This window comes from Pisolithus orientalis (genome assembly GCF_024613125.1).
Source record: "Pisolithus orientalis strain OTSU chromosome Unknown F5J12scaffold_5, whole genome shotgun sequence".
NCBI classification, from domain to species: domain Eukaryota; kingdom Fungi; phylum Basidiomycota; class Agaricomycetes; order Boletales; family Pisolithaceae; genus Pisolithus; species Pisolithus orientalis.
Window position 1 is genome coordinate 721,514 of NW_026260786.1, and position 13,282 is coordinate 734,795.

A 13,282-nucleotide genomic window follows, 5' to 3' on the forward strand; every position below is an offset into this window, starting at 1 on the left:
CCTATCCTTGGTCAACGTGCAAAAAAGTCCACCTGTCGTTTTGTAATCTCGGAATTCTTACTCAAGAGCATCCCGCCATCTGCCTTCGAATGCAAGTTGATGCGTCCATGAAGGAACCTGGGTATAGCACAATCACAGACAACAAAGGAAAAAGATGTTAAATATCCCAGATATTCGAATCTAACGCAAACCGACTGAGTCGAGCTATGTGCGCTATCGGCAACTATAACTAGTGAGGGGCAATGAGATCCGAGCTCTCAAAAACTAGAGGTCAGCATCGGAGAAAGATCTCCCTTCGCTTTTCTTCCTCGCTAAAATACTCCTGAGATCCCTGTACCAAGGGAGGGCACTAAAAATCAACGTACCGGTATTCAAACATCAGTTGCACCCCGACAAAAAGACAGCAACACGCAGTGACTAAAAATCGGAAACCTTACAAAAATTAAGTCGACAGGGAGCAAAAGGCATACAGGTAACATTACCTTCAAGGCTGCCCGTGATCTGTCTTGACAAGTAGAGCACCCCCTCTGTTCCGACCACGAACCCGACAAGGTTAGCGGTCATCATCATAACAATATTGAAAACGGCGCCGATGGCACAGACATGTCGATACCACGAATAATGTCCATACTGTTGCCAGCGCTTGGTGAGGAACATTGCTACCATTGTGTAAAAACGCACCTTCGATTGTGGAAGAAGGTGGGCAGCTAACATCTCTGGCACGATGAACAAGCTGACAAGCCAGCCCCATGCAAGTAAACGGAACGACAGATCATGCCAAAGGGCAACAAATGTGAATATAAGTAATGTGGCCACTGCAACGTGTTTCGTTCCGCCCAGGGGAATATATATGTATCTGGCCACCGATTAACTTTCGGCTCCGGATGAAGATGGAGGTCTTACCGCACCACCCAAAGATTGTAGGAACGATGCCAGCTTCTCCAAAAACCCGTCGTGGAATAGTTGTTGGCCATACAGCGAACCATGTTCTCTGGAGGATCGATGCCACTGGCCAGCGACCACAACCGGAAGAAACGCCAGGGAAGGAGAAGCTAAGGGTCAGGAAAAATAAAATGTGAACCCACGAATGAAGTCCATAAAAAGAGATAGCAAAACCTTTAACCATACGATTATCAAGTTCCAAAATCCGATCATGCTCAGTTCAAGGGGGGTGTCGCCTATCCAAGCCTTTGTATCCTTGATTGCTACCACGTACATCGTATGGAGGATGAACTCCATTGTGATTAGGCAGATAAGAAAGCGTATGAAGTAGCTCATAACGGAGAGGCGTGAAATCTCCTGCGGCCGGCGTAACTGCGATTCGTCAGCTGAGCATTTATTCGTGCCAGAGAATTGACAAGAGAACCTGCCACAGGAAATCGTTATATGTCAAGATGGGACCAGCTATATAAAGCGGAGGAAACAGAATATAGGCCAAGTAATTTGCATATGTGTAAAACTCGAGTGGATGGGGTGTACTGGTCCTTTCTTTCTGAGTTGTCTTTGCGTCGCGCTGTCGAGGTGTATCATTTCTGGCCCATGTAGAATCAATCCTATTGAACCTACATCTTCTGGATTCCGCGACTTGCAAGCCCAATAGTAGTCCATGTTGAACGACACCAGCCTCAACATGGTTATGTTGAAACTGATATGCCAGCGGGGGTAGAGGCCTTCGAAAATGTCCTATCAAGGGTATCCGTCAACAATGGCATTCACTTCTCACTGTCGCCTCACCAATGCTGCCAACGAGGGATGCAAGCTCGAGAAGCGATAGCCCTCATTCCACTCATTTGCAAACAAAACGGAAGCGTTGAAAATCCATGTCATTAATGGACCGATTCGAGAACCTCGTAGGCCCTTTCCTATGTAATAGTTGACTGTGAGGATGATCAAGATTTTGATGGTACTTGTGCCATGGAGGCCAATGAGGTATAAAGCAGCAAAGAAGACGACATAGGGTACAAGATGAATGTTGTCCTTGGGTATTGCCGAAGTTGAGCCAATCGCTGAACGAACGTATATCCACTGCAGGGTAAGATAGACTAAAGCAAGGAGAGAAAGGGCAGGGATGTTATCTCGAAAGGCGCGGTATTGACGGTCGCTGTTATCCTACGAACAATAATGCAAGCGAGAATCAGTAGTGGACGTTGGATGAGGCGCACGATATTGGCTTACAACTTCGCGACCAAACAACCAACCAGGTTTAAGTTGATGACGAAAAAATGGGTAATTCGCATTTGTCGCTATGCATGGTGCGAAGAACGTCAAGGTAGATCCGCCCGCTTGAAATGCGGTCTGACATACGTGAACTTAAACGAATTGGTACCCAAGCCATAAGAGGGACCACGACGACGAATACGATGTAATAGAAGATAAACTCGGGTGTCTTCCAGCGTGGAGGCGACGATGGCCCATCTGGTTGTCTATTCTTTCGCGAGGATGGGATGCCAACTGTGAGGGACGCGATGCCCCGAGTTGTGTCCAGGGGGGCCATGTCTGCTGGTCCAAAGTGGTGGACAGCAACCTTCGGATTGTGAGTGTCAGTAAGAGGCATGTCAATCACAACGTCGTCCGGCATGCCAAAAGACAGCAACTGTCCAATCAGGCGATTCTGACCGAGGTCATAGAATGGTAGATGTGTCAGTGTATGTTGTGTAACGCATCCGTCGGACGTGAGAATGCCATCAAGCTGCCTTCACTCGTGCAGGAAACTCTAACTTCCTACGCACCACAAGTCAGTTCAAAAGCAAGTGTCTCTGAGCACGTTGCTGATACGATGCTCGGTCGTACAGTGGAAGACGTCTCCAGTGGATCCGATTCTGACTACTCTAAGTGAGTGCTGTCAACATTACTGGGCTGGATCAGCAGCTCACGAGGCTCTTCAGCTCAGTGAGCTACTCGGGTAGAAAATCATAAACATATGTCGATGTGACTTTTTCTACAGTGGATCTCCTGGTTTCTATCCTCCAAAGGCAATGAATATTTCTGTGAAGTCGACGAAGATTATATCTTAGATAGGTTCAACTTGACCGGGCTCAACAACGAAGTCAGCAACTATGGCCAAGCCTTAGACTTAATTACTGACAATCTTGGTTCGTATCAGAAGGGCTTTTCAGATGTTTTTCTGAGCTTTTACTTTTCAGACGATGATATACAAGACGAACTGCGTGGCGCTCTGGATGTACAGGCCCGCTTACTATACGGTCTCATCCATGCGCGGTGGATCGTAACCGCACGCGGACTTGCAAAGATGGTGTGGCAATCGCCTAACTTTTCGTACCTTGAACTAACTTTTGATCAGCTTGAAAAGTACAAGAGGGTGGAATTTGGTCGCTGCCCTCGTGTTCTCTGCCAGTCACAACCCCTCTTACCGGTGGGACTGAGCGACATTCCGTATGAGAAATCTGTCAAACTGTACTGCGGCCGCTGTGAAGATGTTTACTCTCCCAAATCATCACGACATGGTTCCATCGATGGCGCGTATTTCGGCACATCCTTCCCGCACCTCTTCTTCATGGTTTATCCTAACCTTATCCCACCAAAAGTTGGCCCGATTGAAATCCCCCCTACTCGTCCTCATGAATCCGAGGTTAATAAGAGGAACAGGCGGACACGGGAAGAGCCAGAAATCCCTGAGAATGTCACTGAGCCAGGGAGTACTGCTGCAGCTGCACTAAAGGCCGATCGGTATCGTCCACGGATCTATGGTTTTCAGGTGCACGAGATTGCTAAGTTGCAGAGATGGCAAGAGGCAGTCAGAGATAGGTAAAGATAATTTCTTCCGCTTGTTCATGTTATGCCTAATTTTTCGATCAGACAAGTGAGCAGGCTGGAAGCGCTGGAGGACCTCTCTTGACTTGTTGTACGACTGTGCGTTCTTTTATGTCGCCAATATTGGTCAGCCAGATAAACCACATATTAGATCGGAGCACTGCTCTGCTGTGAGGGATCGCGATCCATTCATGCGGCTTGGATGAGCAGCTTTCCCTTCTACATACTTCAATGTACATATGCGTACATATATCACTTTCAGTCGTAAGTAGTTGGTAGATACGCGATGGCCGACTCAATTCTTTCGCTTGCTCTTTGTCTTTCTATGTGGTCGCTAACCGAATGCTAAAGCGATTTGTCTTGAGAAAGGTGCACCGCTCGCAGAATGACGCTCATTTTTCGGGGAAGGAAATCTAAATGAAGTCGTCGTAGTCGGGGAGCTGGGTGGCACCATAGGAATTGAAATAACCTTCCGGAGCCACGTGGAGGGAGCGTGGAGTTGTATTGCGATTTGTTTCGGTGCACATTGATTCACCCCAGTGTTGAAATACGCCATGAACAGAATCATCGCAACGTTCACCGAGGACTCCTAGACTAGATTACACACGTCGACATATCGGTGAGATTTTTGTTGCATGTTTCGGTAGCGTACGTCTCAGTCATCAGTGAGAAAGACCCACCGCACTGAACCACGCGACCTTTGTAAGCTTGTATGATGCGGAGAACGGACCGGAGGCCCTGCACACACCGGCTACGGCTACGACTGACAGTCAGTAAAGTAATAGTATAGGTATATCTCTCAGGACTTCCTCTTCTTGGAGCGTTAGAGTGAACGATTGGCTCGTGGACAGATCTGTCTGACCCCGACGGTGTTCGTAACTCGAGGCTTCGGAAATGGAGCCCAATCCCGCAGCCCCAGGGTCTTGTTAGATTGACATGCCTTCGTAAGGCGCTTCATGGAGGGCTTCACAGCATTGCACATGGACTCTTGACTCGAGGGCTTCCCAACATACGCCTCCAGTGCGTCATGTTGTGTCGTACACGTGAGAAACACAAGGTGTCATCCGGGATGTGAAACAGACTCGCCGAGAGGCATGCTCCCAAACCGCGTGTGGTCGATAAAGAAAATGGGATGTAAATAGTATGGTGCAGTTAGAGAGAGAGTACATGATAGGCTTGCTGCAACCAAATGCATGCAAAGGACGACATACAATGGCAGAAGTAAAAACGAGCATGAAGTCACAGCCAAAATTACAGCATAGCTAGAAAGGGTAAATGGATATCGTCGGGAGCTGCAACTCCAATACAGCTGGCTGACGAGAAAGCTTCAAACCATTCTGTTGGGACAATTCCTGTTGCGATGGTCAAACATAGTGTTCTTGCGGGTGAAGTCCTGGTCGCAGGTAGGACATGGCCAACGCCACAGGAGGTGTTGTTCCCTTAGGTGGCGGATTAAGCAATCCCTGTTGAAATCCCGCTCCCGACAGCCTTCCCAGCGGCATCTATGCTGCGATGAGTGTGCCCCGGTCACCCCGTGACTGTCCCTGAGATGATGAGAGAAATTTTTGCCTTGCACCCATGCATTGCAAGATATGCCATTGTCAAGAATCCAGCGGCAAGTGCTGAATTTTTGAAAATGTCCGTTCTCAATCAATGACACATCATCCTACGAAGATTTCTATATAAGATCAGTTTGCACAGACGCGAAGTCTTCCAGCTCACCTCTACACTCCAGCTGCTGTTAAGATGTGCAGAAGGCATGGTAAGACTTGTGTGACGTTGGCAGTCGTTCAGAAACTTTGGAGGGCCTCACTGTCCGGTCTGAAGTGTTCCAGCCTGTAATATATACGTGTTCAAAGCCGCTGAAACCTTGCGGACATATGACCTTGCCAACGAAATGCATTGGCAAGGTGCGCAGGGGTCATGTCATCTGCTCGACCACTGAACAAACACCGGCAGATACTTGGTACCGTTAAGAGAAGCAGTCACCAACAGTACACGGCTCAGTGGACTTGCCCTGCGAGTCCATCGGACATAAGTCTGCCATGGCGGAAGAAGGGACCAAAATCCAACAATCTCCACGCTCATAGGAAGCATGGCATGTCCCTTCTCGGAAATCGAGGCCAGCAGGACGTGGCACATTTGACTGCGCTAGGGCGCTTGTTGGAGAGTTGTTTATCCTTCGGACAAGAGAAAATTGGCCGTTGCCGATCATTAATGGGCGTTTCGTGCTCTCTTGTGGTGACCAGCAATAAAGGAATGAAGGCATCAGTGTCCAAGCTCTTCCACATGCACGGTAGTTTCTGACTGCCGAAACCATGCGTTCCTTCCGATGCACCGCAGCATCAAGGAATCTCCAACGAACGCTCCTCTAACATGCTGGAGGAATAGAACGTGCAAACCAAACATGAGACAGGGGAACAGATGGAAAGGCGTAGGAATACAATAGAACGAGTAACTTGGGTGCCGCAGGGCCAGAATGCAGCCTTGCACGATTCGGGGATCGGATTTGATGGGACCGGAATCAACGGAAAACAAAGGCCCCAAACCTAGCCAGGATATCTCTGACCACGTATAATTATGTTCCTCATGAGTGTGACCCAGAATGCGTGTACCCCCCACACGAGAGAGAGGAGTGTACGATGTCACAAGTTATTGAATGAGGTTCTGTGAAAATTTTAACGGAGCGGTCAAACTAGACGTCAGCCCGCCTAGTATGATATCCCAGCGCGGGGCTAACCCAGGGTGTAATGGACAGCCCTATCGAATAGAAGACAGAAATCGGATAAGTGCATGATGACAATCGTGACCAGAAAGGCCATAGCAGACTGCCAGTATCACGCCAGGATAGCCTTGCCACGGGCCACTCCCCGCCAGAGCGGATAGACCTATGTTTACCGGGCAGAGTTGCGCAATCGTTCCCAAGTGGCTATTGCTGACCGAGAGACAGGCGGCGCTTGTTGGCAGTTGTGCTGTGCTGTTTTATAGCAAAGTTAATGACATGATCATGAGCTATCATATATCACTTACGGACCTCGTTGTAACAACGCCATATGCATTCGAGATCCTTGCACATAAAACGCAGCTTCTGATGTGTATCCTCAGAAGGAATGCATCCTTGCCAACTCCCCAACCTCTCTTGGCATCTTCCAATGTCATCGAATGAAAAAGTCCGCCGTGTGCGTACCTGCACATTGTTGTGACCGTCTTGATCACAAATCGGTTCTGTTTCGATTATGATTCGCGAGACATTGGGGAAAGAGCTCTGGAGTGCACTTGATCTGGTGGACCTAGACGTCCAGATTTGGATGTCGAAGTGTAGATTGACGCTTGATGGCTTGCAAATCTCGTGGTGTGTGACCCTCCGCTATCAACCGACCGCGATGTTTAAGTTTCATGGACGTCTTGTGTCCCTTACATCAAAGACATGTGGTAAATAGGCAAGCAATAACGATAAAGTATGTAGGAAACCGCAACATACCTCAGCTACCAAGTGCGTCCCATCATCCGTCTCCGTGATGGCTGTATCGTGGTCGCAAGTCCTGAATAGTCATTAACATATGATCTTGCGCTGTCATTAAAGAGAAAGGGAATGATGCAACTAAATGCGAATTATAAAGATAGTAGAAGTGCTCTGTCTTCGTCATTAAGCACAGAGGTACATAATTCATCTTGGAGCGTCCTTGGTTGAAATCATTTGACGTGGCGTGCCAATTCTAAACATCAACGAACCCTGGAGCAAGGTTATGAGGTCCTGCTTTGGTCCAATAGCTAAGAAAACATTGGGTGAAACCGTGACTGTGGGAACGTCTACATGATTACCGTACGACGCTCATTTTTAGGTTCGGACGGCAGTCACTCGCAGGTCGCATAGTTTCCGACTGATGGCGGACCAGATATCTCCAGGACAAAATCTTTCACTCGGTGCATTGAAAACCCCTGCCACGCCAAAAGTTCACCAATCACCAGGACACATAAGACACCCCCACGGCCAGAGCACCAAGGCACCTCGCTCCAATCACTGGTATCCAGCAGTGAACATAGGATCGAGCTTCTGACTCTGCAAAAATAAACCTGCGTTTGGTCAAAACTTGGAGGCCATCGATCTGCAAGTTCTCCTCGGCGTACAGACACCTTGCCCCTACGGTCATTTTATTCAGGCTCTACTAAGATTGACTTCGGTCCTCGTGGCACCTGGGTTAACCACGAACACCAGATTGCTTGTGTAAGCGTAAAATTGCGTGCGTTTCCAACGTGTGGCTGGACAAGCACGCTATCACAGGCTCCCACGTTGGTTGGAGCGAAAACTGAGAGTCACGGTTTGGAGGATCAGCACGCAAGACACCCTGGAGATAGGCGTCAGAATAGCGGGCTACTGAGAGATTGAATGTAGTACATACCAGATTATCGCCTGTAACTGCGATGAATGCTCTCATTAGAAGTCCAAAAAATCCCAACCGCATCCAATAACGAGCTGGTCCTTGCACGCTGTTGACTTCAACACCTTCACCAAATCGCAAGGAGTATTCGATCATCAACAAGCGAGTTTGGGATGGCTTCACAACCAACACAAGAATCACCTCTGGCACTGGAAGCTTCGCACTTGCTGGCATCACTTCTGCTTCAAATTCTGCCGTACAGCAACCTTGACGACAATATCGACGGAGGACACATCGTCGTCCGTACTGGCTATTCTGCAATACGCCGAGCAACACTGCGCCAATCAAATAGAGCAATAGCAGTGAAGACATCCAAGACAGACGCGACTGCAGTCAAGGTCGATGCCTTTAAAAACGCTCGTATAGCCATACTCACTGGCACACAGCGAACTTTCCATGAAATACACATCTGGTCCCAGCTTCAGCACGAAAACATTATTCCGTTGCTTGGAATAACAACCAAGTTCGACCGTACGGTATCAATGGTGACAGAGTGGATGGAACGAGGCAATGCACATCAATACGTGCAAGACATCGCCGTGGATCCCCATCCATTGGTATGCCAACGTTAATATCAACCATGCTTGATGATAGCACGTACTGCAGCTCTTGGATATCGCCTGCGGAATGAATTATCTGCATAGTCATGGGATAGCCCATGGCGATTTGAAAGGGGTCGGTACTAGTCGTGCTAGCGTATGTATTGAGTGACGAGTGTGATGCTCTGCAGGAGAACGTGTTGATTTCTGGAGGTGGGCGAGCTCTCATAACCGACTTTGGGTTCTCGTGCCTGCTCAACCTGCCACCTATCCTTGACGTCGACCCACCCCGAGGTGGCACCCTGTGGTGGATGGCTCCAGAGAAACTAGATACTTGCGCCATCACCCAAGAGGCAGACATCTGGGCGTTCGGAATGACAACGCTGGTAAGCACCCTTCCACTCTACGTGGAGCTTTTCACACTCACATTTACCATACATTATTTGGTGCAGGAATTATTTTCGCGAAGGAATCCCTTTCATGAAGTATGCACGGAATTGCGTATTGCATGTTGTATTTCGCGAGGGCCACCAATTCGTCTGAGCAACGAATCAACCTGCTATCGTTTGTGCTTGGAATGGTGGGACATGTGCTTGGAATGTTGGAAACAGGACCTGTCGGCATGCCAAACGATGAACGATATCGTTGCCAAGGTCGAGCAGTTGAATGAGGAAACGTTTGGAGGGAGGAGAGCAATGGGAGGAGACAGTGGTAGGGCAGAGAAGACGGGAGGCGAGAGGGAGGGAGGAGGGCTGTGGGTGAGGCTGTGACGGCTTATGTATTTACGGATTTGAAGGAGGGGTTGACAACCTTTGGAGGTCTTTGCAAATTGAGTAAAAAGAATTATTGTTTTATCATCTGTCTTGTACTCATGTCTGAACACAATATATCATATAGTATACTCCCTTTCCTTCGGCTGCAGCAGGAAAGCTCACTGCTGTGGAGGTCGGGGACGACTCTGACTAATGGGTACTGCTGAATTTCCTTGTGTATTTCTGTGTGCTTCTTTAGTGCATTGGGAGGGCCGGACCCTGAGGCCTGAGGTCCCGGGACTTGGAGGGCTCTTACTCGACCCACCCTGGGGCTGTGTTGGAGGGCTCCCACCCCAATTGGGAAACCGGACCCAGGCTGTGGGGAGGGCTCAAACCCAAATTGAGTAAAAAGAATTATTGTAGAAAGAAAATCTATTATCTTCTGTCTTGTACTCATGTCCGAACACAGTATATTATGTCAGTTTATCTCGGAAAATTGGCAGGTGGCGGTGCGTGGGACCTGCAAATTTTGGATCGGCCTCCCAGCCACAGCGGCTCGCCCTCGGCGGCGGGGACGGCCGTTCGGAGTGTCTGACGCCTCGTGACGGCACCGGCATCGTCGATCGTGGCGTGGGAGGTGCGCTAGGGTGCGCTAGGGAGCGCTCGGGACACGGAAGCAACACGTGGTGGGGGACTTACGTGTCAGGCACGTTATCATCAGGGTCCGCGCACGGAGAGTGGGACGTCCCCGCGCGACGCTGATCGCTTAAGAGACTGGACAGCTGGACCTCCCGTCCATCGTGTATGATAACTGTGTGATTCGGATTCGGAGGGGGTGCAGATGCGGGACCTCCATCGTTAAATTTATATCAATAATCGATCACTTCTGCGATCAGCAGCTAGTATTTGGCCTTCGGGCATTCTCATGAGTTCGGTGCGGGGGAAGTTTTGTGTGCTACTGTGCCGTGCTGACAGCTGTCATTACTCATTGATGGACTTGGCGACGTGTCTCGATAGTTTTCGGCTAAACTTGTTCTTGGCTAGTATACTGAGCTCAGAGCTGTCTAATACATTGTATAGTACAGTGTATTCGTGTTCGTCAAGTTGGTTCAAATCGGACTGCTGGCTCCACCGTGTTTGTCGTACAATACATATGTCACCTTCGGGTGCTGAAGCTGAAGAGACTTGAAGCGCTGAGTGCTGCATACTGAGTGTCCGTGTATTAGTCGTGCGTGCAACACCCCTTGCCCTGCTACCATAATACCGTAATGGCTACGTGTCGCAGCGCCTGGCACACAGGACCTCGATGGCGACCTCAAGCGTCTTTCCCAATCGGTGCGTTTGCATTTTCTACCGGCTCATCTGCCAATCTGGCCAGCCCAGTTGCGAATGTGCGTGCCAATTTCCCCTTGTAAAGTGACTTTACACCACTTTATAATTACTTCCAGTACTTTACTGCTCAAACCGGCTTGTCGCCTCGAGGCATCAACACCACACTGACATAAGCGGTAAGGGCAGGTTTGGGTTACCGCATCTCCCCGCTCTGTGTAGGCTGGCAGGAGCCTTCCCTTCCCTCCAAAGCCCGTTCGAGTCATCCCCCGACATCTCCCACTCTTTGTTGCCACATCAGTGGCCATTTGTGGTGAGTACCTGCCAGCAAGCGTTTCAGCGTTTTACATCCAACAGTTCACAGCGCTATCGAGCTCGATTCCCTGGCCAAGCACGCTCACTCGCTGGAGCGCACCCCCAAGATCTGACTTGATCCATCCCTTGGTGAGCTCTTTCATCAGCCACCAGCGCCTCCACTGATGGTTTCAAAACATAGATTGCCCGTATCGAGTACATCCATTCTCGCACCATGGTCCTGGCACTCTGGCCGGTGGCCAATCTCGTATTTGTCAGCTGGGCGTCGGCCTACGCCTGCATCAACTGGCTTTGTCTCATTCTCCCCCTGTCGACAATCCTCCTAACTAGTCCTCGGAGTCCGCCACACATGAGGGTCTCTGAATTATGGCCTGTGAGTATTTCCTCTCTTCTGCCGTTTTGTTAGCGTGTTATACTGACCATACATAGCTCCTTGCACCTGCAGCATGGCCTTACACGCTCGGCCAGCTGGCTGCTGAAACATTTGACCCATCCGGCGATGACGGAGGTGTTTGATTGCTTACTGTGGGATTCAATGCTAGGTCAGCACTATCGTCCATGGTCTATTTCGTCCGTCGCAGATGACACATCACCCAGTGCATGGATGCATTCACTAATCAACGTGTTTTCATGGCGTCAAGCTGGTACAGGACAATCGCACGAAATGGATATTATCTTTTGTCGTCTTTCCGCTATCTCTCGCATGTTGCTTCACCCTTACTTCGTCTTTGATGGGCCAGACTGTCCCCAACTCAAGAGGGGAAAAGACGTCGTAGGTTCGACCTTCCCGCGCCTCCTTGTGCAGCGCTTTCAAGAATTACTGACAGCATTCGGCTTCAACTGGCACATGGTAAGTTGCTTGCTATGTATGCTATGTCATATCTCAACAGGTGCTAACACAACTCATCAGGCCCCAGGAGAGGCAGACGCGGAGCTCGCAAATCTTCAATCCTACGGACTAATCGAGGCTGTGGTGACACCGTACAACGATGCGCTACTATTTGGCGTGACCTGCATTATACGCAGGTGAGTTGTTCATTCAAATATTGGTGCAACCAACCAACTCTAGAGACAGCGGCACCCCTTACTCTACCAGGTACAAAGACGTTCTAGTTTACTCCTCCAAAGACATAGAAAATGTCGTCAGTCTCGAATTGGGGGACCTCTATCTGATTTTGTTGATGAGCAGTGTGGACGCTGAGGTACGTGCCATCCCTAGCACCAAGGTGCCATCCAGTCTCATTTGATTCGTAGACAGGTAATCGGTGGTGCAGCGTGGACGTTGCCCGTCGGCTGGCAAAAATACGGCTTTGGAAGGAGTCTCTTGCGAGCCGCCGCTGCACTCCAGTTTGCCGAGTTCATGAGCTTCGTTTCCAAGTGGCGTGACAGCGTCTGTGAGGTGCTAAGAACGGATCCTCGACAGTTCCTTGGACGTAGACACTACGAACTTGCCCGCATCATCGTGGAGGAGCGCATTGAGTTCCCTGACCCCGCTGTCCTGGCAATGTATCTTTTACCTCTTACCTCGTGGTCGGACAACGGCCGCCCTCCTATTACCGTTGTGACGTCTCGCCAGCCTGATCTCACGTCCCTGGTGGAATTTTGTTCGCAGTACCTTGACTGGCCACCGGACATCATTCAGTCCAGATTGGTGGACGCTCGTGCTGGTGCCGCTGTATGTGCACTTCTACAGGTAAGTTCTGCGATTATAAACACGTCCACCCCGCATCATCATCCACCATACCCAGCTGCCAGGCAATGTCAACGGCGAGAGACTGCGACGTGATCTTCGAGTCACAGGCTACTTCGACGAGTCGCTGTCCTCACCCACATACAAGCTCTCTGTTCCAATCCAACCCCTTGCAACATCGGGCGAGAAGAGCGATGGTGATCCTTTCTATGACATGGAGATTGCGGCGGTCGTGTTGGAATACTCGAGGCCTGACTTAGCGCTGGGCTCTGTCTGTCCATCTTCCCCATCGCCTTGTGTGGAGTTTGCAGATGAGAATGCAGACGTTAAGGATACATCGTGTCTCGAAGCTGGAATTGATGATCCCATGAACGAGGGCTAGTCAGGCTTACTACACACTTTTTGTAGCATCGTATCAGCTCGTGAGTGGCATGCTACGTGCACTTT

The 13,282-nt window shown here is 49.7% G+C and overlaps 5 protein-coding genes across 5 annotated transcripts; 4 read left to right on the forward strand and 1 right to left on the reverse strand.

Annotated features, from left to right (window-relative positions):
- Nucleotides 1-271: 271 nt before the first annotated feature.
- F5J12DRAFT_715441 (MBOAT, membrane-bound O-acyltransferase family-domain-containing protein) lies at nucleotides 272-2,578 on the reverse strand (the record flags this gene model as incomplete). The annotated part of the gene is made up of 11 exons (XM_051740955.1): nucleotides 272-311; nucleotides 366-432; nucleotides 483-630; nucleotides 682-856; nucleotides 904-1,052; nucleotides 1,117-1,314; nucleotides 1,367-1,553; nucleotides 1,586-1,683; nucleotides 1,735-2,109; nucleotides 2,176-2,243; nucleotides 2,305-2,578. The coding sequence occupies 11 exons, from the start codon at nucleotides 2,576-2,578 to the stop codon at nucleotides 272-274; spliced, it is 1,779 nt and encodes a 592-aa protein (XP_051603049.1).
- A 96-nt stretch (nucleotides 2,579-2,674) lies between these two features.
- On the forward strand, nucleotides 2,675-4,055 carry F5J12DRAFT_810116 (casein kinase II, regulatory subunit). Its single transcript, XM_051744762.1, has 6 exons — nucleotides 2,675-2,832; nucleotides 2,886-2,889; nucleotides 2,945-3,092; nucleotides 3,144-3,253; nucleotides 3,302-3,765; nucleotides 3,817-4,055. The coding sequence occupies exons 1-6, from the start codon at nucleotides 2,777-2,779 to the stop codon at nucleotides 3,854-3,856; spliced, it is 822 nt and encodes a 273-aa protein (XP_051603050.1). The 5' UTR covers nucleotides 2,675-2,776; the 3' UTR covers nucleotides 3,857-4,055.
- A 4,562-nt stretch (nucleotides 4,056-8,617) lies between these two features.
- Nucleotides 8,618-9,405, forward strand: F5J12DRAFT_706667 (kinase-like domain-containing protein; the record flags this gene model as incomplete). The annotated part of the gene is made up of 4 exons (XM_051740572.1): nucleotides 8,618-8,767; nucleotides 8,817-8,885; nucleotides 8,941-9,135; nucleotides 9,202-9,405. Coding segments are annotated over 4 exons (618 nt in total), but the record flags the coding sequence as incomplete, so codon positions are not given.
- Nucleotides 9,406-10,873: 1,468 nt separating this feature from the next.
- Nucleotides 10,874-11,921, forward strand: F5J12DRAFT_810127 (uncharacterized protein). Its single transcript, XM_051744763.1, has 5 exons — nucleotides 10,874-10,892; nucleotides 10,950-11,143; nucleotides 11,195-11,274; nucleotides 11,327-11,518; nucleotides 11,575-11,921. The coding sequence occupies exons 4-5, from the start codon at nucleotides 11,360-11,362 to the stop codon at nucleotides 11,659-11,661; spliced, it is 246 nt and encodes an 81-aa protein (XP_051603052.1). The 5' UTR covers nucleotides 10,874-10,892; nucleotides 10,950-11,143; nucleotides 11,195-11,274; nucleotides 11,327-11,359; the 3' UTR covers nucleotides 11,662-11,921.
- F5J12DRAFT_715984 (PIN domain-like protein) lies at nucleotides 11,681-12,931 on the forward strand (the record flags this gene model as incomplete). Its single annotated transcript, XM_051740984.1, has 4 exons — nucleotides 11,681-11,995; nucleotides 12,056-12,171; nucleotides 12,221-12,347; nucleotides 12,404-12,931. The coding sequence occupies 4 exons, from the start codon at nucleotides 11,681-11,683 to the stop codon at nucleotides 12,929-12,931; spliced, it is 1,086 nt and encodes a 361-aa protein (XP_051603053.1).
- Between the last annotated feature and the right edge of the window lie 351 nt (nucleotides 12,932-13,282).

Coding starts and splice junctions, on each gene's coding strand:
- F5J12DRAFT_810116 (XM_051744762.1), top strand. CDS start 2,777: ATGCTCGGTCGTACAGTGGAAGACGTCTCCAGTGGATCCGATTCTGAC. Junction 3,093..3,143: donor CTTAATTACTGACAATCTTG/GTTCGTATCAGA, acceptor TTTACTTTTCAG/ACGATGATATACAAGACGAA. Junction 3,766..3,816: donor CAAGAGGCAGTCAGAGATAG/GTAAAGATAATT, acceptor TTTTTCGATCAG/ACAAGTGAGCAGGCTGGAAG.
- F5J12DRAFT_810127 (XM_051744763.1), top strand. CDS start 11,360: ATGGTCCTGGCACTCTGGCCGGTGGCCAATCTCGTATTTGTCAGCTGG. Junction 11,519..11,574: donor GGGTCTCTGAATTATGGCCT/GTGAGTATTTCC, acceptor GACCATACATAG/CTCCTTGCACCTGCAGCATG.